Source organism: Elgaria multicarinata, chromosome 14, assembly GCF_023053635.1.
Source record: "Elgaria multicarinata webbii isolate HBS135686 ecotype San Diego chromosome 14, rElgMul1.1.pri, whole genome shotgun sequence".
Classification (NCBI taxonomy): domain Eukaryota; kingdom Metazoa; phylum Chordata; class Lepidosauria; order Squamata; family Anguidae; genus Elgaria; species Elgaria multicarinata.
In genome coordinates this window covers 7,092,802-7,116,512 of record NC_086184.1, presented here as the reverse complement: position 1 = coordinate 7,116,512, position 23,711 = coordinate 7,092,802, and the positions used below count along the sequence as shown (strand labels likewise).

Here is a 23,711-nt window from a genome sequence, read left to right as displayed (position 1 = left end):
GTGTCATTTGTATATATGGAGAACCTGGTGAAATTCCCTCTCCATTACCACGGTTAAAGCTGCAGGAACTCTACTAGAGTGACCAGATTTAAAAGAGGGCAGCTTTAAATGGTGTGATGAAGAGGGAATTTCACCAGGTTCCCCATATATACAAATGACACCTGCTGAAATTTCCTTTTCAATACAACTGTTAAAGATACAGGAGCCCTGTCCTCCTTTTCATATGGTCACCCTAGGATACCAAAGAAAGATGGTTGGGATTTTCCCATCCAAATGGGTCCAACCTTGGAGGAGAAGTAGATCCGTTCTAATTACATGATGCAGAGGCAACTTGAAACAACGTGATGAAAGAGGCAGAGCGGGAAGAGAATACATCAAAGAGCAGCAAGGGGGTAGGTAAACACCTCTACCACTGGAAGCACCTTTCGCTCTCCGTCTCTCCTTTCCTTTTAAGAGCAACATCTGCGAACCTGTAAAAAATGTAATAGCCATCACCTCCCATAAGGCAAGACTTGTTACTTCATGCTTACTCCTGGCTCTGTCAATCATTACTCAAGCTGGGTGTCCCTCAGAAGGTGGAGCCCTTCTGCAATAAATTAAATAAATAAAAACGTGAGAGGAAGGTGTCCAAAGGTTTTATCCTTTCTGGCAAGTGGCTGAGACAAGCAACCACTTGAGGGAAATACACACACACATGCACGCACGCACATTATTTGAAGTCATCAAAGACCTCTCCCACCGACCACAACTGCAACTGACCTTTCTGCAACCTCGCTACCTCCTTCTTTTATCCTGTTCATATATACACTACGCTGTCTTATAGGAATGCATACATTCTGAGCACTGCTAGGATTATATATATATATATATATATATATATATATATATATATATATATATATAAAATTATTCCTGTTTTTGCAGTGTCTTTGCTGCACAGTCCTGTCTGTCTTTTGCCTGTGACCATGGTCCTGCATCGCTCCGAAGCTGACGATTCCCTTTTGATCTACATAGGTGCAACTGTGCTCTGCGGAGGGACGATTCTTTACAGAGCCAAAAAGAACCGGGTTGAGAAAGCCTTTCCTTTTTGGGGTGGTCTCGTCCTGCTTTTCGCCTTGGAAATCCTGTGTCTTACCACGCTGAGAAGTTATCTGGGCTTGAGTTTGTTCTCGCTGGCGTGTATCGCCTTTTGCATTTACACACGTGTTGAAGCGATGCTGCCCGTGGACCGCAAAGCAGTGTTCATCACAGGTAAGAAGGAACGTTTCGGCTTTTATAACACGTCGTCAAATGTCATTTCTTGGAAGGGGCTGTGAAACGTGACAATTGCTTTTAGAATTAATTTCCGATGTCAAACTGTTTTGCATCCCCATGGCTCTCATCTTTTCAGCTCATAGCAGGAATTTCTCCGCACCATCTGTTTCCCCAAACCTTTTCGAACAAAATAAGAGGTCTTTTGCTTCGAACAGAAATTATATGAGATTTCTGCCTTGCTGACATCCAGCACAATCCTACTCATATGCTCAGAACTAAGTCTAATGGGACCTTCTCAATAGACAGTGTGCATAGGGTTACTGGGGTTGTGAGCTGTGAAAAGACTTATTACTGAGAATTTTCTCTGGGCTTTTCCCCTTCCTCTTTCATCACAAACATGATCAGGAGATGGGCTGCAAATGCCATTCACAGGTTTTGTTTTTTGCAAATTTGAACAAAAGACATCTGGGGAACACATGTCTGATTTTGACGTGTAACTCTAAATAATCTTGATAAATCGGCTCAAAACTGATTCCAGGAACAAAATGCTATGGGTGTGTGTAGCACCTCAATACAAATTGCTTATTTGGCTGCACAGTGTCTTGCCAAAGAAAGAACACCACCGTTCATTGGCCGAGGTGGTAGTGATGGGAGATAGAAGGAAAAAAATCGTCAATGGTCTCTAAACAGAATGGCCATTCACAAAAAAGAGAAAGAAAGAAAGAAAGAAAGAAAGAAAGAAAGAAAGAAAGAAAGAAAGAGAAAAGTAAATGACTTGACAGTCCTTACCTATGGAGATTTGTAGAATACATTCTGCTTTCAGTGTAATGCTAAAAAGCTAAGGTGCATGGTGTTTAACTGGCCCTTGTAAACCTGATGGTTTTCTTTCAGTAGAGTAGCTTGGAGAATAACTGAATTTTCACTGGCACACATTCTCAGGGCTAAGCGTCCCATACAAATGAAAAGAAGATCACGTTCACAGCACGTTCCAATTGCCACCTCTATTCCAGCCAAGTTCTGTCTGGGTGGTGACTTGATGAAGAAACCTTTGAAGTGTAGCAGGAAAGCAAGATGAGAACAGACTGTGAGAGCAAGGAACATTTTCAGAAGGCACAAGCTACACACCAATCATAGATTAACCCACATCGCACGAAATCAGTGGCTGAGGAATTTGGAGCAGGAAGGATAATCCCTCCTTTCCAGAGGGAACCCCCTCACGTGAAGCTGGGATTTGCATATGGGAAGAACCCCCCCCCCCAAGAAAAGGCACAAAGACTGCAGCAGAGAAACAAGGGTTAATTCCCCCCCTACACACACACACACACACACACACCTCCCTCCAGCGGACGCTGCTGGCATTTAAAACAACACCTTCATTCAAAATGCAAAGACGTATCACACATGAAGTGTCATTTGGCTCCCACTTGGTAGGGACTGGCATCAAAAAATGGGGACAGTTGAAGGGTATACATACTAACTGCCCTTTTCAAAAATGCCCATCAATCCATGTGTTTTTTTTTTTTTTTGGCAGAAATCTGCAATGTCGTACAACCGCAGCATAAAATACCCTTTAGGAGCAAACACTGACAAGAAAGGCTACTGACATACGGAAACAATATTGCTGACCCTGAAATTTCAGTGGCTTAATTCATGCCTGAGATTATTGGGGACCATGCCTGGATACACTTTTTTGCAGCCCTAGGATTCAGCCGTGAAGCAGAAGAAGTCATTAGAAGGAGTGCCTCTAAGCATGTGCCAAGTTCATGCTGTTCCGTCAACAATATGAACAAAACATAAGAACATAAGAAGTGTCATGCTGGATCAGACCAAGGGACCATCTAGTCCATCAGCCAGGGATGAACAAGCAGGACATGGTGCAACAGCACCTTCCCACCCATGTTCCCAGCAACTGATGCTTTAATAAGGCCATTCCATCTAGTGATGGAATTATAGCGCAGCACCAAGTTTACACACTGGGAGACCCCACTGTTCCCCACATATTACCACATTATCTCTGGTTCTTGTTTTTTTTAAAAGAGAGATTTCCAGGGCATAGTGCAGGAGATGTCCTGCACATTGATGATGTCATGTAATGGACCCCAAAACTTCCAGGAGTGTCCAATCACAAGAATGCAATAAGTCACTCATTTACAGAAGCTCTTTGGCCAGAGAGATACTCTCCCATTAAACTCATTTGGCCCAGTCATGTTTCTCAGCCTAGCCTACCTCACAGGGTTGTTGCGAGACGAAAATATTCCCTGGGGCAGTTTCTTCTATGTTACTGCAAGTTCCTTGGGAAAGGACAGGCCACAAAAGTTAGAGTGGCCACATGAAAAGGAGGACCGGGCTCCTGTATCTTTAACAGTTGTATTGATAAGGGATTTTCAGCAGGTGTCATTTGTATATATGGGGAATCTGGGGAAATTTCCTCTTTAAATTTGCCTTTTAATGATGTGCTGCTTTTAGTGATGTATTGGTTTAAAATGTTTTAATTAGTTGTATGATTTTTCATTTATGTTGTGCCCCGCCTCGATCCAAAGGGAGAGGTGGGTCATTATTATTATTATTATTATTATTATTATTATTATTATTATTTATCACACCAGTTAAACCAGCAGGTGCCCTACCCTCTTTTAAATCTGGTCACTCTAGTATCGCTCCTGGAGCATTAATTGTGGGGATGAAGAGGGAATTTCACCAGGTTCTTCATATATACAAATGACACCTGCTGAAATTCCCTTTTCTATGCAACTGTTAAAGATACAGGAGCTCTGTCCTCCTTTTCATATGGTCACCCTACAAAAGTGATCTGACAGCACTGAGCCCCTAACTGTTCCCTTTATAAAAATTAAGGGCTGAGCCCAAATGCAACCTCCTACACACACACACTATTGCCACCCCATTCACAAAGAGTGATTTTGGTTGTGTGCGTAGATATCAATGATTTTGTTGTTGTCTTTGAGAAGGAGAGGAAAGAAAGACTTTATGACAGGTAAAAGCCACAATCTCTTATTCCCACACACACACTCCCCACAGAGACACACAATCCCCCCGTGAGATGATGCTACATGATGGCATAGTGTCATTTTGAGGGGAATTGTGAGGTTAAAAATGGTGGCCAAGAATGGTCCCTCCTGACCCTCTACTTCCGTTCAAGTCACACATTCTCCTCAGAGAGCTTTTGACTTGGCCTCAGTTTTGCTGACTAAACTGTTTTTACACAACAGTTTTGCTGTTGTGTAAAAAACACATCCTACTGGGCCTCTCAGATCCTCGGGTTTATCTCCTGATTGTCGTGGAGACGTATCTTGAGTAAGGGAAGGCTACTTCTGCCGGGGGAATTCTGAACAATCTCCAAGAAACCTCCTCACAGTTCAGCAGATTTTTGCCGCAGAGAAAAATAAATTCTCACAAGGGCTAATTGGATAAATTAGCACATTTTCATGCTGTACAGCTGCCTCAGCCAGGCTGGCACCATTGTTCAGAACGCATAACTACATGAAGCTCATTGCCGGATTTTACCTGCAGGACTGAGATGAAAAGATTGTCATAAATAACTCCCTCCGGTTTTGTTGGAAGCAATGACAACAGGAACAGCAATGAACAAATCAATGCAGTGATAATGGAAATAGGTACAATTTACAAATGATCAGTCCTCTAACTATTTCAGAGAAAGAGAGGGGGGGCTTAGCTAAACCTAAGGTTTATCCCGGGATTGTCCCGGGGTCGTCCCTGCCTGCTCCCGGGATCCCCTGTGTGTCATTTACATGAACAGGGATGACTCCGGGACGATCCCAGGATAAAACTTAGGTCTAGCTAAGGCCAGAGACAGACAGACACACACACACACACACACACACACACACACACACACACAGTCAAGGCTAGTGTGAGAATTGTATACTACCCAGCATAAGATCTGAAATAAACCCATCTTTCAAACAAGAGACTTGCTTCTCCCAACAAGATCCCTTGCTTTCATGGTCTTTGCTCCTTCTGCAAGGTTATTGTCATTATTTTTAATATGTTTTTCCCTGATACCCTTGAGACTTGCTTTTGCTGAGGCAAGAGGAATGACAGAGGTTGTCCAATGAAATTATCATCTGGATGCAGATTTGAACCTGCTTCTTTTACACCCGTGCCGTTTACGCTTTCCATGCTGCTCCGTTTCATCTTCCTTTTCCTCTTCAACTGGAGAGAGTGCATGTCGACCCATTTCTTTTAGTGAACTGATTTAGATACAGCCCCATGATAAGACTCCAGTTTACAGTATAATAATAGCAATGTAATGCAATGCTAAGAATATATATCCATGCACAGACACACACATCAAGATTAGAGTGGGAAATAATATTAAGACAGCACTTATTAATATCAACAGAATTTATTTATTTATTTTATTTATTTATTAGAGTACTTTTATTCTGCCCTTTAGCCAAAAGGGTTCTTAAGGTGGCTTACAAATCATTTCTTAAGACAGTCCCACAGGCTTACAATCTAAAAAAAAAAAAAAAAGATACAAAAGGAAAGGGGATTAGGAGGGAGGAGGAAAAAAAAGAAGAAACAAATTTAGCCACTCTTAACTTTCTTTATTGCGATCTATAGATCCATAAAAAGAAAAGAAACAAACAACAAACAACCAAACACAAGAATCAGACATGAAATAATACAGTTAGAGCTATTATCAACTTTAGTCTAATACAGAAAGAGCTCTAATCTTGGCCGCCACTGTAAAGTTACACTTGAGGACTTATCTTCCAACAGAAACTTAACATAAAATTTGCCTGAAGTTCTGGGCAGTTTGCTCAACAATGGGGTAATCATAAGATGGTGGGCCTGATTATAAAAGCTACAGGACAGAAGGATATGCTCCATCGTCTCCACTTCCGTATTCCTACAGGGGCACCGTCGTTCCTGATAAGGGACACCAGCATATCTGCCCTGAAGTAATTCAATAGAATAAACATTGCATCTGGCCTTGGAGAAGGCAATACGATATTTAGCGACCGACAAGTTCTTTAGATAGTCAGCCAGCTGAAGAGGCCCAACGTAATGAACGTGCAATGCACTGGGAGAGCAAGAGACATGAGAGCGAGCGCGTAAGTCGCAGAAGGCTATATCCCACAGTCTTTGTTTGATAGCTTTAAAAGCAAAATTCAAGCCCAGATTAAGGAGGAGGCAAGAGGAGAGACCTATTGAAGCTGCCTTCCTGGCAAGAAGCTTGGACCAGCTGTTCACGTAGTTGTCCTGAGCCAGACAGGGAAGCAGACCTGAGCCCCTCCCAAAAAGACTAACTTCCATCCAAAATTTTAAGGCAGACCACCAAGCCCTAAGCGAAAGAGGGCTTTCCCCGGTTTCCAACAAAAGTACCGAATTAGGGACACACTTTGGGAGTTGAAGAAGGGTCCTCAAAAACCTTGTCTGCAGCCTATCTATCTCAGATGTTAATCCCCCTATCCAGATATTGGAGGCAATTTAGCCACTCGATTCTTAGTTGCAAAGTTCAGCAGCTGCTTCCTTTCCCTCTGTGTTCCAATTGCTTAAAAGGGGCTGGGAGAACTTATCTTATCTTTTTTTATTTTTTAAAGCATTTGCCTCAAAGATAAGAGTTTAAGAACTAGGTGACACTCCTTGGCGTGGGGTTTTTTTACAACCTGGACAGCACAACTGAAAGGAACTCCTCCAACAGCCTGTCCCCAGATTCAGCTGAAAAGGGTACATAGAATCCAGCTGCAAGATTGTGTCCCATTGCTTGGGATTACCGTAGGGTGGGCATTTCTCCTCTTTTACAGAGGGCAGTCCTCTATTTGAAGGGCTGCCAGAGGACTGTCCTTTCCTCTTGAAGGTATCCTCTGTTTGAAGGGTAGTCCAGTCCAAGTCCAAATGAAAGATAAAGAGCCATCAGAAGGAAGAGTTAAAGGGCCTTCTTCAAGCTGCCCATGAGAAACACCTGGACAGCAGATGAAGTGAGGAACACAGGCCACTAGTGATAGATGCACTCTGTTTGTTGTTTATTCGTTCAGTCGCTTCCGACTCTTCGTGACTTCATGGACCAGCCCATGCCAGAGCTTTCTGTCGGCTGTCGCCACCCCTAGCTCCCCCAAGGTCAAGTCTGTCACCTCCAGAATATCATCCCTCCATCTTGCCCTTTTGCCTTCCACTTTCCCTAGCATCAGCCTCTTCTCCAGGGTATCCTGTCTTCTCATTCTGTGGCCAAAGTACTTCAGTTTTGCCTTTAATACCATTCCCTCAAGTGAGCAGTCTGGCTTTGTTTCCTGGAGTATGGACTGGTTTGATCTTCTTGAAGTCCAGGTATATAAAAATTTACATCTATACATATGCATTTTTTATGCAGATTACAGGTCTCTGTGGGCCTCATTTTTTGGTGACGGGTTTCCTCTTTTTCAACAATTTGTGAATGGCTACCCTAGGTTACTGTCGAAAGAAAGGTACTTGGCACATGCTTAGATCCACTCTTGCTGATGGCTTCCTATACTTCCAGGCAGAGTCCTAGGGCTAAAAATATTTCCAGAGCAGTCTGTGTCATTCTTGAGGCTAGCACTGCAAAACCATGGACCCACACCTGGAGAGTTTTGCCTATGTCTCAGAAAGGTTCACTACTGCAACGAGTTTTAAGAATCCCTGGTCTTAGTTATGTAATGGTAAATGTTGAAGTTCATGAGGATTATTATTATTATTATTATTATTATTATTATTATTATTATTATTATTATTATTATTATTTCTAACCTGCCTCTCCATCCTGATCAAGGCAGGGAACAACAAGAAGAATAAAATACATAAAATATTAATCAAAACACAATATACATTGTTAAAACTTCATAAAAACATACTAAAAACATACTAAAATCTTTCCACTGGATAGGCCTGCCGGAAGAGATCAGTTTTTGTAGCTTTCTTAAATGCTAAAAGACTGTTAGTTGATGAATCTCCTCCGGCAGGCTGTTCCACAGTCTGGGAGCAGCAGAGGAAAAGGTCCTCTGGGTAATACCTGTCAGTCTAGTTTTGGCTGGCTGAAGGAAGTTCTTCCCAGAGGACCTGAGTGTGCGGGACGGATTGTACAGGAGAAGGCGATCCGACAGGTAGCCTGGACCCAAACCATGTAGGGCTTTAAAGGTGTTAACCAACACTTTATACTTTGCCGGGAAACTAATCAGCAGCCAGTGAAGAGATTTTAAAACTGGTGTAATGCAGTCACCCCTAGGTGTACCAGTGACCAGCCTGGCTGCCATATTTTGAACCAGTTGAAGTTTCCGGACTAGGCACAAAGGTAGCCCTATGTAGAGCGCATTGCAGAAGTCGAGCCTCGAAGTTACCAGCGCATGCACTACCATCTTCAGGTCTTCTAACTCTAGGAAGCTGGCGTATCAGCTGAAGCTGATAGTAGGCACTCCTGGCCGTCACATCTATCTGAGCTGTCATTTGGAATGACGGATCCAGAAGCACCCTCAAGCTGCGAAAACAGTCTTTCAGGGGGAGTGTAACCCCATCCAGAACTTGTTGACACACCTCCAAACCCAGGTTCCGGCCTTTGAGAGCAAGCACCTCCATCTTGTCTGGATTCAGCTTCAGTTTGTTTTTCCTCATCCAGCCCATTACAGTCTCTAAGAATTCATTCAGAGGAGACACACTCCAACAATGAGTTTTAAGAATTCCTGGTCTTAGTTACGTAATGGTAAATGCTGAAGTTCATGATGTTCGCTACTACAATGAGTTTTAAGAATTCCTGGTCTTAGTTACGTAATGGTAAATGTTGAAGTTCATGATGTTCACTACTATAATGAGTTTTAAGAATCCCTGGTCTTAGTTACGCAATGGTAAATGTTGAAGTTCATGTGCTCATCTTGATAGTCTCCACAGTCATAGTCTCAAGGAGACTCCAAAAAGGCTGAGCCTTAACAATAAACCAGTTATACCAGTTTTTATATCTACTAAGAACAGGGCATTGGTAATTTGCTCATTCAAGATTAACCGTCCTGGAACACTTTGCATTACAACAGAAAACAACTGTTGTTGGGAAAATTTATTCCTGCCCTGCTATTGGGAGAATTTCAACAAAACTCGATGGGAACAGGAAATTCCTAGGCGGATGGCACATGACATCATTATCCCTGCTAATAAAGAATCATTGGTACTGTGTCCCTGAGGGCCCTGGTTCCATTGCAACACTGTCTAGTTTAATGTAGGGATGTGCTCCGCTTCTAATCGGACCGGCGAATTAGAAGCGGAGCGGGGTGCTTCGCCTCCCCTTAAGGCGGAGGCGAAGAGGATTGGGGGGCCGGCAGAGCATGGTGAAGAGGATCGAGGTGAAGGTGGATCCTTCGCCTCGATCCGGAGCTCCGCTGGAAAGGTAAGTGGGGTTTACCGGGCCCTGCCGTTGTCGCTGTCGCCCATGCAGCAACAGCGGCAGGGCCCGGTAACCCCCCCCTCCTCTCCCTTACCTGCCTCCGTCCACGGTCCCTCGGCTTCTTCAATTGAGCCCGCGGTTCAACCAGGAAGTCTAGGCCGCACTTGCGGCTCAGACTTCCTGGTGGAACCGCGGGCTCAACTGAAGACGGCGACGGACCGCGGACGGAGGCAGGTAAGGTCCCCCTCTCCCTTGGTCCCTTACCGGGCTCTGCCGCCGTCGCCGCATGGGTGGTGATGGCGGCAGGGCCCGGTAAACCCAACAATGGGGGTGGAACGGAGCTCCGATCCGGATCCGGAGCTCCGAGCGGAGCGGAGTGGGCATAGGCGGAGTGGGGGTGGGGCGGAGCGGCCCGATCCGAAAATGGCGGATCTGGAAGTGAAGCGGAGTGGGGGGGTCCGTGCACACCCCTAGTTTAATGCATCTTTTGATTTGGTTTCTCTTCTCAGGAAGTGACAGTGGCATTGGACATGAACTTGCAAAGTACCTTGACCGCTTAGGATTCATTGTGTTTGCTAGCGTTTTAAATGTGAACGGGCCCGGTGCTGAAAATCTGAAGAAGACCTGCTCGGAGAGGCTTTCTGTCCTGCAATTAGACATCACCAATTCTGCACAAATTAAAGAAGCATATCTTGAAGTACGAAGGAAGTTGCAAAATGCAGGTATCTTGGAGCATGCACTTCCATGACCCTCATTATAAGACTCATACTAGAGCTGAAAGAACATTTTGCAAAGTTACAAAAATGTGGGGGTTTGATATTGACCTCAGAATGCAAACAGTCCTGTTTCAGAATCAAAATCTGATACCCAGTTGTATCCCTTTTGCTTGGCTAAATGAATAAGAGTAATTCGTATTCTGCATCCCATTGCATGTCTGCTTTCAAGCTCTTCTCAACTGCAGCCTCTTGCATGTCAGCTATTGTCAGCAGCTGGCTGCAACTATAGTAGTACGACAGTGGAACCAGTGACCTAGGGAGGTTGTGGGCTCTTCCACACTAGAGGCATTCAAGAGGCAGCTGGACAACCATCTGTCAGGGATGCTTTAGGGTGGATTCCTGCATCGAGCAGGGGGTTGGACTCGATAGCCTTATAGGCCCCTTTCAACTCTACTGTTCTATGGTTTTATGACTGCACGTCTGCAGTCAGATATTACCAAACCTTGGCAGCTGTCATATGTCAGCTATCTAATATTGTCAGATACATATGGCAACATCCCTGACTCTTAAAGGCTGCAGTTGGGTAGTACAGATCTGTGGAGTATTTGGAGACTATTCAACACCAACATTCATAGGAGATATTCGTTTGTTTGGGGCGGGGTGTACATTTTAGTTCTAATTCCTTCCTTACTTCATGGGCCTGTTGCTGCTGTTTGAGATATAATCTTTCTCACAGTGCAGTCATATGGAAGTAAGTCCCACTGACTTCAATAGCCTTTCCTCCATAGTAAGTGTGCTTAGGATTGCAGCCTCGGTCCTTCTTCGTTTTATCTACCAGTAGTCATCGAATACAGGCTGATGAGAAGTATGCTGGAAGATCTCCCAAGTACAAGTTTGACATATTTGATTTACGGAGTCCAGCAGGATAAAGGGAAGTGTATGTTAAGAGGAATTTGCAAAGTACAAAAAGAAGCCATTTGAACACAGACAGTCTCATTGCAGGGAAATGATAGATTTTAATCTCCTGTGACAGGATTTTGTTTTCATTTTTTTTTATACACTCCCATGTACTTTGTTCTTCCTCCTTGACAGATCTTTGGGGTGTCATCAACAATGCAGGGGTCTTGGGATTCACAGCAGATGGTGAACTGCTGCCTATGCATTCTTACAAACAATGCATGGATGTCAATTTCTTCGGTCCCGTCGAACTGTCGAAAACATTCTTGCCTTTGCTCCGGAAATCCAAAGGACGGCTCATTAACATCTCAAGCATGGCGGGTGAGTCAAGACGATGCGTTCACCTGATTTCTACATGTACTGATTATGATTGTGGGACGTTTGGTCTCTCCGTACATTCATATTTCTTATACGTTGCAGGTCCCATGCAGCAGCCTTCCAAATTGAAAACAAAACAAAACACTCCTTCTGCGTGTAAACCGTAATATAATGCTACCGAAAGAATGCATAGATAGTGCTGGCATGGTTAGGTGATCTAACATGCAGGAACGCTGAGTCTTGGCAAGAATGGGACGGAGTTCTGTTCATCAGAACCTCCCCCTTGGGGCCACACGTGCGTGCGACATCCTGGGAGAAAAGAGGGTTGTCATGCTGCCATTTTCTTTTTTTAACCCCCCACCCCACCCCCTCGGGAGACGAGCGTACTTGCTCTCCAACAAAAATGTAAGTTAAAAAACCACAACACCTGATCCTGATCCACCACCACCACCACGATGGGCAGGGAGCACCCAAAGAGCTCCATATCCATTTCTTGCCTCCTTGCATTTACTCGCAAGGAGTTGGGATGAAGCAGGGCCAATCCCAAGACAGCAAGAAGAATGGATTTTCCCAGGTTTTAGTTATCCCTGGGAAAACCCATACTCATCCCAAGGTTGGTTGTCGAGGACAATGGGGAGATGGTTGTTGCAGTTACTGAACAGTTTACTCGTGAGGAGTTGGGATCCCTGGGAAAACCCATACTCGTCCCTACCCTGCTCCTGGGAGTGCCTGTGTGTCATTTGGACAAACAGGGATGATCCTGGGATGATCTCGGGGTGGGGGGGAAACATGGTGTAGAAAGGGCCAGCGATGGCCAAGATCCTGGATGAAACTGTATGCTAAGTTTTGGCAATGAGCAGGGCGTGAGAGTAGTAGGACATTTAACTGGATTAATCTTTGCAGCAACTGGAAGAATATGGGGCAGGTGATCCTAATCATCCACAGCCACACCTCACTACCTTGTAATATTAATAGTACAGGGCTGTTGCAAATGTAGGTGGCTGGCTAAATTACATAGAATCATAGAATAGTAGAGTTGGAAAGGACCTACAAGGCCATCGAGTCCAACCCCATGCTCAATGCAGGAATCCACCCTAAAGCATCCCTGACAGATGGTTGTCCAGCTGCCTCTTGAAGGCCTCTAGTGTGGGAGAGCCCACGACCTCCCTAGGTAACTGGTTCCATTGTTGTACTGCTCTAACAATCAGGAAATTTTTCCTGATGTCCAGCCAGAATCTGGCTTCCTGTCACTTGAGCCCATTATTCCGTGTCCTGCACTCTGGGAGGATCGAGAAGAGATCCTGCCCCTCCTCTGTGTGACAACATTTTAAGTATTTGAAGAGTGCTGTCATGTCTCCCCTCAATCTTCTCTTCTCCAGGCTAAACATGCCTAATAATAATAATAATAATAATAATAATAATAATAATAATGTATTTGTTACCTGCCTCTCCCTCCAGATCGAGGCATGGTACAACACAAATGCAAATGCCATAAAATACATATAATTAAAACATTCAAAACTAATACATCATTAAAAGCAGCACATTATTAAAAGGCGTCTTAAAATTCAACTGGGTAGGCCTGCCAGAAGAGATCAGTATTTCTAGCTTTCTTAAAATCCCGAAGACTGTTAAGTTGACGAATCTCTCCCGGCTGGTCATTACATAATCTGGGAGTGGCAGAGGAAAAGGTCCTCTGGGTAATTGTTGTCAGCCTTGTTTTTGTTGACTGGAGTAAATTCTTCCCAGAGGACCTGAGTGTGTGGGATGGATTGTACGGGAGAAGGCAATCCCACAGGCAGCCTGGGGCAGATCTACAAAGCGTAGTGAAGGCGCCGTGAAGGCGCTTGCATGTGCCTGCAGGGCACCCCGAAACTCCTTGTGTAGATCCTGCCAAGAAGAGACGGAGGAGGAGGCAGCGGCGGCGGCCCCGCATCACCCCTCGCGGGAACGGGGCGAAAAGTTTCCGGCGTGTCCTTGCCGCCGCCCACCTCCCCGCCGGTCTCCTGCTGCCGGCGAAAGAGCCACCCGGGTTGGAGAGCTAGGTTGAAGAAGGCGGGGCGCCCTGCAGGCACACACAAGCGCCTTCACGACGCCTTCACTACGCTGTGTAGATCCGCCCCTGGACCCAAACCAGTTCTTTCAGTCTCTCTTCATAGGGCTTAGTTTCCAGACCCCTGATCATCTTGGTTGCCCTCCTCTGAACACGCTCCAGCTTGTCTGTGTCCTTCTTGAATTGTGGAACCCAGAACTGGATGCAATACTCTAGATGAGGCCTAACCAGGGCCGAATAGAGAGGAAGCAGTACCTCATGCGATTTGGAAGCTATACTTCTATTAATGCAGCCCAAAATAGCATTTGCTTTTTTTGACCCTTTCAGAACACACTCTGTATTATTCAGCAGCATGGGCAAGGGGGAGTTGTAGCCATACTGGGATCTGCTTGTTTCCTACTCCTGTTGGAAACTGTGGAGGAAAGTTTACCAAACATATCACTTAAAATAAATTGGGTTCCCTTTGATATTCACAAGACGGCTGCAGCACAAGATGTATTCCGACGGCACAGAAAACAGTGCATTATGCATCTTTAAAAATTCTCACCTGTCTTTGGGGTCCTCTTAAATATTTTTTTTTTTTTTTTTTGTAATGGAAACATGTGTAGCTCCAGGCTCCGTCGTTCGGTAGCCGAGGACGTTGGTTTTTTTGCCGGAATATCTCCAGACTGAGAGAGTGCCTTCCTGACAACCAGGATTGATGAAGACAGGGTAAAACGAGGCAATCGCAGACTTCTTAAAAAATGTTGCCTCGTCTCCCCTCCGCTGCTTTCGGCTGTGTCTCCAACATGGCAGGCGGCCAATTGCCAAGCCAAATGGCATATGCATTTATCAATTCCAGCAGGTGAAAAAGCCAGTTTGTCAAAAGTGTCTGCATCACTTAAGGGTTACAAAAAAAAAAGTAGTGAGGAAAAGAGCCAGCCGAGAATCTTTGGAATGACAAGCTGATAAATATGTAGAGTCTTGTGGTCCCCAGAAACACTGGCTAGTTTCCTATTGCATGTGCCTCCTGATCTCGGTATATTTCTGGAGCTGGTGCTGAAGAAAACTCACTGCTGCTCTCCATAAGACCCCGCTGGGGCCCCCATCCCCCTTCTCTGGAATGGCCCATTAGAGCAGCCAAGGGAACAATACCAGCACTTCCCCAGGGTTTTCCAGATATCCTTCTCCCTCAGACATCAATTGTTTGGTGGTTTCCCAACTTCTGTGCAGTCTTTTGTCTAGTTCAGAAGTTTTAAATGCCTCCAGTAAGGCCTGGGTACAGGCAGTAAGCACTTTAAGCTACAATATGCTGATATTTTCTTGTATTTTTGGCTCTGCTCAAGGCCGGCCCTGCCATCAGGCAGGATGAGGCAGTGGCCTGAGACAGCACATGTTGTGTAGAAACAGCAGTGTGTGCGTTGTGGCCTACTCTGGGCCTTGCAAGTTTGCCTGCTGTCTTCAAGTGGAGAATGTTGCCCCATCGTTAGCGTGGAGGATAGATTCATCTGCTAGTCAGTCCAATATGCTTTTGTACATGGAATAGGAGATGGTGCCATCTTCTCATTCACTTCTGGCCAGCCCTGGCTGTGCCCCTTTGGGCTTCGGCCTTGACCACTTGCTTTCACTCCACCCACCTTTGGAATGGTGGCTCCCAGCCTTGCATTAGAGTGACTCGACATTGTCACGTAGGGTGACCCTATGAAAAGGAGGACAGGGCTCCTGTATCTTTAACAGTTGTAGAGAAAAGGGATTTTCAGCAGGTGTCATTTGTATGCATGCAGCACCTGGTGAAATCCCCTCTTCATCACAACAGTTACACTTGCAGGAACCCTGCCCTCTTTTGTATCTGGTCACTCTGTACAGATCCTGCAGCTTTAACTGTTGTGATGAAGAGGGCATTTCACCAGGTGCTGCATGCATACAAATGACACCTGCCTGAAATTCCTTTTTCTATACAAATGTTAAAGATACAGGAGCTCTGTCCTCATTTCCACAGGGTCACCCTAGCAGAGGCCATGTGGCTCCCCATAAGGTGTAGCATGGGACATAGTCATTACATGACACGGGTCTCTACTGTGTAATGGGTACAATATTGATGGTTCCTACACAAACAAGGGTTAACACACTGTGTAATAATGATGTCAACGCCCTTGGGAAAGCAGTCTCATTAAGTCTGATATGTGCTCTCTAAAGTCATCCTGACCTCAAAACAGAAATCAAATAATCAGGCTAACGTGAGATTACATGGATGTTCTTGATACTTATGGGGAACAAGCCGTCAAGATGGGCTGCTGATAAAACACGTGATCTTCCTTTTTACCTGGCATTTCTTCTTTGGGAACTTTTGCATTGGGAAACGAGAGGAGATATTTGTCTTGCAATGAAATCCATACAAACCCATATTTCTGAGACATTATTATTATTATTATTATTATTATTATTATTATTATTATTATTAGCATTTCTATACTGCCCAATAGCCGAAGCCCTCTGGGTGGTTCAGAAAAATTAAAACCATCAAGTACAATTCAAGTTATAAAACAAACCTAGGATGACCATATAGAAAGGAGGACAGGGCTCCTGTATCTTTAACATTGAAAAGGGAATTTCAGCAGGTGTCATTTGTATATATGGAGAACCTGGTGAAATCCCCTCTTCATCACAACAGTTAAAGCTGCAGGTGCCCTGTCCTCTTTGAAATCTGGCCACTCTAGTATAGCTCCTACAGCTTTAACCGTTGTGATGAAGAGGGAATTTCACCAGGTTCTCCATATATACAAATGACACCTGCTGAAATTCCCTTTTCTATGCAACTTTTTATTTATTTTATTTATTTATTTATTACATTTTTATACCGCCCAATAGCCGAAGCTCTCTGGGCGGTTCACAAAAATTAAAACCACAGTAAAACACCCAACAGGTTAAAACACAATTACGAAATACAGTATAAAAAGCGCAACCAGGATAAAACCACACAGCAAAGTTGATATAAGATTAAAATACAGAGTTAAAACAGTAAAATTTAAATTTAAGTTAAAATTAAGTGTTAAAATACTGAGTGAATAAAAAGGCCTTCAGCTGGCGACGAAAGCAGTACAGTGTAGGCGCCAGGCGGACCTCTCTGGGAAGCTCGTTCCACAACCAGGGTGCCACAGCGGAGAAAGCCCTCCTCCTGTTAAAGCCCTGCAACTGTTAAAGATACAGGAGCCCAGTCCTCCTTTTCATATGGTCACCCTAACAAACCACAATATAAAAACACCACATAGAAGTACACTGTAAAACCACAATCAGGATAAAATCGAGCAGCAATGCAGAGATTTAGACAGATTTAAAACAGCAAACTTAAAAGACTAAGGTAGTAAACTGTTTAAATACTGAGAAAATAAAAAGGTCTTCACCTGGCATCGAAAAGAGTATAACATAGGTGCCAGGTGAACCTCTCTAGGGAGCTCATTCCACAGCCAGGGTGCCACAGCAGAGAAGGCCTTTCATATAGTTGAGGGGGTACGCCTTATTAAATGTTGGTGATACTCTTCGCCCTTAGTGTTGACATGTGAATCTGTAAGAATAACCAGTCCAAAGAGGGAGACCATGTTCTATGTACCTGCATGAGTCACTATTCTGAGAGTGCTTCTTAACTGGAAGAAATTGGTATAGATGAATTCATACAGAGATGCAGTGGGTAACCTCTTTGGGGCATTCTATGAGAATGGTGGCCCAATTGAAGTCGCTTTGGGAAGGGCGGTGATATGGTGAGGGGGAGGGCTCTGTGAAAGGGAGCTGTTCATACTTTCCCTCTCTCTCAACCAAGGCACTCTGTGAGCTTCGTCATCAAGCCACCAAATTTTAAGAAGAGAAAAGGGAAAAAAGCCTTAGGGTTCCTTGGGAATTGTAGTTTTCTGAGGGCTACTCCAATTGAAGTTTTAGAAGTTGCAGTTTCCCTTGGGAGGAGGGGTGAGGGGTAATATGGAAAATGGGTGAGTGGGTGGGAAGGAGAGGGGTTAAAGTGTTTTGGGAATGGGAGGGGATTCATAGTACACTTGGATTGGCTGAGGAATGAGATGGGCTATTTCCCTGTGGGTTGTGATGAGAGAGAGAGAGAGGGAGGAGAAATAGCTCAGCTCTCATTTCAAAGCTAATTCAAGGAAAGAAAAGGCAAAGGAAATCACCCATCTTCAGCAACTTCTCCTGACTGCCTATTCACCCAGTCAACACAATGGAAGAAAACGTGGTGGATTAATTGTTTATCCAACACTATTTTGTATGTGACTTACTGTCTCATAGAATCATAGAATAGTAGAGTTGGAAGGGTCCTACAAGGCCATCAAGTCCAACCCCCTGCTCAGTGCAGGAATCCATTACAGTGACACCCCCCCCTCGGCCCAATGAAATGCCAATATCAATTCCTTTGGTGTGGGGGTGGGGGAGAGGGACCCTCAAATCATGTACTGCTCCAACAGTGGTGGCCAGGACAAAACATTTTTAGGGTTTGTGGCTGCTAGCATGGGGTTCCATCCATGCCAAGCATTTAACCTGACACATTTCGGCTTTGCTCGAATCCCTCTTTTTAAGTCACCCGCAGTGAGTCTCAGTATCATGTTTCCATTAATCCCCCAGGAGGGATTCCAATGCCAGGGTTCGCTGCCTATGGAGCATCCAAAGCAGCCCTGTCTATGTTTTCTGGAGTCATACGGCAAGAGCTGAAGAAATGGGGCATGAACGTAGCTGTTGTTCACCCGTCAGCCTTCAAAACATGTAAGTCACTAACATTTCGCACGATTCTTTAGCAAGTGTGTGTGTGCATGTGTGGACCTTTTTAAAGACCAACTTCTAATTATCATCATCTCTCTTTTCTCACTTATGGCAGTTTTTTCTAGATGAACATGATGGGCTTTGCCTAGGGTGACCATCTGAAAAGGAGGACAGGGCTCCTGTATCTTTAACAGTTGCATAGAAAAGGGAATTTCAGCAGCTGTCAATTGTATGCATGCAGTACCTGGTGAAATTCCCTCTTCATCACAACAATTAAGGCTGCAGGAACTATACTGCAGCTATACTGTGACCAGATTTAAAAGAGGGCAGCTTTAACTGTTGTGATGAAGAGGGAATTTCACCAGGTTCCCCATATATACAAATGACACCTGCAGAAATTCCCTTTTCAATACAAACATTAAAGATACAGAAGCCCTGTCCTTTTCAGATGGTCACCCTAGGTTTGCCAAATTGTGCTGTCTTTTACTGATTCAGAAATTCCCTGACAAATTGAGCATGTTTTAAGCATGACTGCTTCTGGATGCTGGTGTAGACATACTTTGATAGGCCCAGTTTCTGAAGGTTTTCTATTAAATTTTTTGATGTGGTGCTGGTGATTGAAGTGTCTAATGTAATAATAATAATAACAACAACAACAACAACAACAACAACCAATAAACCTCATGGCCGAGTGGAGACTAGAACCCAGATCTCCTGAGCCTCAGTCAAGCAGTCTAGTCACTACAACACACTGTCCCTCATTCACAAGTGTTAACCCTCAAGAATGTATGAAACTGGATATTGCTATTTAGGATCCCAGATGGAGTTTGTTTTAGTGATAGGAAAGGAAAGGAAAGGAAAGGAACCTCTCGTGAAAGCACTTGAGTCACTGCTGACTCCTAGAGGGACGCCTGCTTTCGCTGAACATTTTCTTGACAGGCTTTATAGCGGGGTGGTTTGCCATTGCCTTCCCCAGTTGCAGTTACCTTTCCCCCAGCTAACTGGGTACTCATTTTACCGACCTCGAAGGATGGAAGGCTAAGTCGACCTGAGCCAGCTGTCTGAGAACCAGCTTCCGCTGGGATCGAACTCAGGCCGTGGGGAGAGTTTCGGCTGCAGTAACTGCCGCTTACCACTCTGTGCCACACGAGGCTAGTGATAGGAGTTCATCAATGATCCTTGGCCTGCAAAGGCACCATTAATTTCTTTGTCTGTGTACCTGCCTGGCTGCCACGGAATTGCTCTCTCTGTATACATACAAGAACATGTGCAAATGGCCTCCTGGAATTCTCGACCTGATGTGTGGGAGAGAAATTAGCAGGACAGGGGGAGCAATTTCTCCGAATTTCTCTAGGAGGAGAAATTCTCGATGGTTTCTCACAGGTGAGCTCACCAATGGCAAGTGTTGCAGCTTTCTTTCTTATGGTGTTTTGGTATTTATTTATTTATTGCATTTCTATACCACCCAATAGCCGAAGCTCACAAAAATTAAAACCATTCAAAGTATAAAACAAACAGTATAAAAACATGATATAAAATACAATAACAAAACACAACCAGGATAAAATCAGCAGCAGGGCAGAAATACAAATTTATAGTACAAATTTAAAACGGCAAAGTTAAAATTAATGCTGGTGCTTCCTCTACAAGTGGTTACAGCATCAACTATGGGGTTGGCTGGTACCTATTTTGCATCCTCCACAATGCAGGTCTGTGTGGGGAGGCGTGTGTTGCGTCCAGCTCCAGAGAAGAGGTGGAGCTAACCCTGTGCCGAAATCTGTTGTCATGAAACTTTTGTCCCCCGTGAAAGAGGCTGCCTCGTTCTTAGGGTGTTTTATCATTCGTTTTTGTGGTGGTTTTGAGCTTACCTAATCACTGAGAGGGAGCCACAGATGTTCTCTCTGTGTGTGTGTTTTCTTTCTGTTACACTTCTCCATTGCTCTGGGCTGCCTACACTTCCTGATCTGAAAAGCCCGATGGGAGGAATTAACGCAGGATGTTTCCTGCTGGGCTTTAATTGAAGTGCAGTAAGCCAGGGAGGTCACAGGCTGTTGGACAGATGGTTGTACAATGAAAGATGGGGGACTCTTACATGTCCTTCAACCACCTGCTCTGTAAGGTAAGCACAAAAAAACCTGAACCCAATGCCATGAGAATTTCTCCAAAATGTTCTTCTCCTTCGAATTCCTTTTTGAAAGAAATGGATGTGTGTGTTTTTCTATCAAATTGAACATCACAGAAATGTTTGGCATACCCGAATACATACCAGCTGCAAAGGGGAGTTTTCTTCAAGGGCAGGGAAAGACCCAGACGGCAGTTATCAAACCACTCAACTTATTAGAGCCACACAGTAATTTGGGAGGCTTGATTAGGTTCAGTTGATGCCATCTTTGAACAGAATGAAAATGGAAATGTGCTGAAGGAGATGTGGTTACATGGATGAACGGACATGTTCAGTTCTTCTGGAAGGTATAGAATCATAGAATAGCAGAGTTGGAAGGGGCCTACAAGGCCATCAAGTCCAACTGCCTGCTCAATGCAGGAATCTACCCTCAAGCATCCCCGACAGATGCTTGTCCAGCTGCCTCTTGAAGGCCTCTAGTGTGGGAGAGCCCACAACCTCCCTAGGTAACTGATTCCATTGTCGCACTGCTCTAACAGTCAGGAAGTTTTTCCTGATGTCCAGCTGGAATCTGGTACTAAGAATGCAGTCCAGTAGGAGGCTTCTGCTTTTGGAACCCTTCAATCTCTGCCTATCCAAAGGCCTGCAAGCCTGGAGGATGGAATGACAGTGGCCAAAATGCCTCCCATTCCACCATAACATTTATTATTATTATTATTATTATTATTATTATTATTATTATTATTATTATTATTATGCTGGATGGACTTCTCAGTCCTTCTAGCTTCCTTACTACTTGGTGTGTGGATATAGCACTTGTGACCCTCCAGTGTTTTGGCCTACAACTCCCATCATGCCTCACCATTGGATATGTTCTGATAAGTTTTTTTCTTGTTTGAATGACTTCTAATGTAAAATTAGGAAGCCCAGATGTTTATGAATGAATTGGTTGATTTTCCAGCTATCCAGGGAACTCCTGAGCTCTGGAATAAAGAAGAGCAGATCCTTCTGCAGAACCTCACACCAGATGCGAAGAAAGATTATGGTGAAGATTACATCCTCGCCTTGAAGACATTACTCGCTTTCATGCCTTCCATATCCTCACCAGATTTCTCGCCGGTGCTCTGCGATGTCCTACACGCATTACTGGCACAGCGTCCGTATGGTTTGTACACACCAGGCAAGAATGCCTACAAATATGTCCTCATTTTCTTCTATACCCCGATCTGGTTTTATGATTTTTTAATGAGCAAACTGATGCATTCTCCAATCATGCCCAGAGCTCTCAGAACAGAGGAGACAAAACCCAAGAATTTTTAGACAGATTCACAAGTGTACATTATTTTCTACAATTAATGCAATGATGGACTACATTGTCATGGATTCATGGACTTTGATTGCTAAGTTATTTAGTCATTTGCGAGTGCTGGAGATCTTGGATCTTTTTATCTTTATGGTGATGATCTTCTGTCCTTAAAATGCATTGGGTTGGATCTAGAGTTTGTCATAATTAAATAGACTTATTGCAATCAACGGGACTTAAGTTAGATGTGGCTAACTAAAGTCACAGTGGACAGGATCCATTGCTGCCCATCTGCTGGCAGAAGTGGCCACCTACTCTGATCCACAAGTGCCCCCTGCTGCTTATGAAATGGTGATCTAACAGTCGTGACGGCAAGCTCCAAAATAGAGCATAGAGCATAGACTCATAGAGTTGGAAGGGACCTACAAGGCCATCGAGTCCAACCCCCTGCTCAATGCAGGAATCAATGTACATGGGGTTCCCAGGTAGTCACCCTTCCAGAAACTGTTCCCTTCCAGAAATGAGTGTTTCCATTCATCCTGGGGCTTGCCTCTGGAATGGCTAAATTGCCATTCTGCAAGCGGTACGGCGACGTGAAGACCCAGATGTGTCAGGGCTGGCTGTGCATGTACCAGAATTTGTGGCTAGCTCCGCCAGTGAATGGGCAGCATTGGATCCTGTCCATTGATTTTGATGGGTCCATTCGCTGTATGACTAAATTTGAATTCAACCCAATGGTTGACCTCCAAAACTGAAAGCAGATATGATTTTGCGCAAACCTAGATATGACCACATCCCTAGAATCAATGACTTCTTGCAGGAATCAATGAAGGACTGTTGCAAGGAAAGACTGTAGAATGTGTAGCAAACTTGCCATTGGGTTGACAAACCATGTTCTTTTTTTAAGTAGTTATTGCTGGCAGCTTGGAGATCCCTCACCTCCACCCCATGGGGAATTACAGTATTTCTTTATTGCTCACATACTTTGCTCATCCTAGGTCAGGGTGACCCAGGTCGGCCAGAAAAGTCATGGTTAGGTTTGTGCTGGTTTCTGCATTCATCATATCATGAATTTTCATCAGGCCATTACCAAAGTGTGGCACCACAAGAAACCACAAAAGTTTGAGGCGTTCTGCCCTCCTGACATTTCATGCTTGACATAGCCACTCAACCTGGGTCACATTGACATGGGCTGAAAAGGATGTAGTCTACCGCCCTGCCAAATTAGCACATTGCTCAATAGGAATGCTCAGACTAAAGAAGGAAAATATTTAAAGGGGCCCATAAGCTTGAATAGCTAGAAATTAAAGTTTGTATTGCATCTGGGCGAGTTCCAAGAGATGTTTGCCAAGCATGTGGTTCCAAGGGTGCATGTCGACATGATTTGTAGGCAGCTTTCAACATAAATCAAATCTCCAACACATTATGTGGAAGGAGGGATCTGTAAACTCTTTAATTGATGTTATTATGGGCTTCCTAACAGGTTTCTCTAAGCAGGGCTTTCAGTGCAGGTTAGCCTCAGGCAATCATTGGCTGGCATCTCCAAATTGCTGGGGGAGGAGAGCGTTCCTAGTTGTAGGAATGTGTGAATCGGTAAAAAAAATCTACCTCGTCGAAGTTCTCCAAATTCCATCTCAAAGCACGTTCTGACCTGAGTCTGTGCCTTACGGCATGCTTTGGGGTGGGAAATTTTCACATGAAATCCAAGCATATGTTTGTGCATATTTTTTCCAAATGTATGCATCAGTTCTGCGCATCTTTGAAACGTGAGCATTCTTCTTCCATTTATTAAAGTGAGTTTGTGTGCATTTTTTCAAAGGAATTGCTTTTTTTAATGTGCTCCCCCCCCCCTTCAAATGCACATATGCTTCCGAACATATTTTCGG

At 44.3% G+C, this 23,711-nt stretch overlaps 1 protein-coding gene across 1 annotated transcript; it reads left to right on the top strand.

Annotated features, from left to right (window-relative positions):
* Window positions 1-965: 965 nt before the first annotated feature.
* HSD17B2 (hydroxysteroid 17-beta dehydrogenase 2) lies at window positions 966-21,842 on the top strand. Its single transcript, XM_063141491.1, has 5 exons — window positions 966-1,251; window positions 10,132-10,344; window positions 11,431-11,616; window positions 18,266-18,403; window positions 21,484-21,842. The coding sequence occupies exons 1-5, from the start codon at window positions 966-968 to the stop codon at window positions 21,840-21,842; spliced, it is 1,182 nt and encodes a 393-aa protein (XP_062997561.1).
* The last annotated feature ends 1,869 nt before the right edge of the window (window positions 21,843-23,711 follow it).

Excerpts from the sequence above, each read along its gene's own strand:
- HSD17B2 (XM_063141491.1), top strand. The coding sequence starts at position 966 with ATGGTCCTGCATCGCTCCGAAGCTGACGATTCCCTTTTGATCTACATA. Across the intron at positions 10,345-11,430 it reads AAGGAAGTTGCAAAATGCAG|ATCTTTGGGGTGTCATCAAC; the intron begins GTATCTTGGAGC and ends CCTCCTTGACAG. Across the intron at positions 11,617-18,265 it reads TAACATCTCAAGCATGGCGG|GAGGGATTCCAATGCCAGGG; the intron begins GTGAGTCAAGAC and ends TTAATCCCCCAG.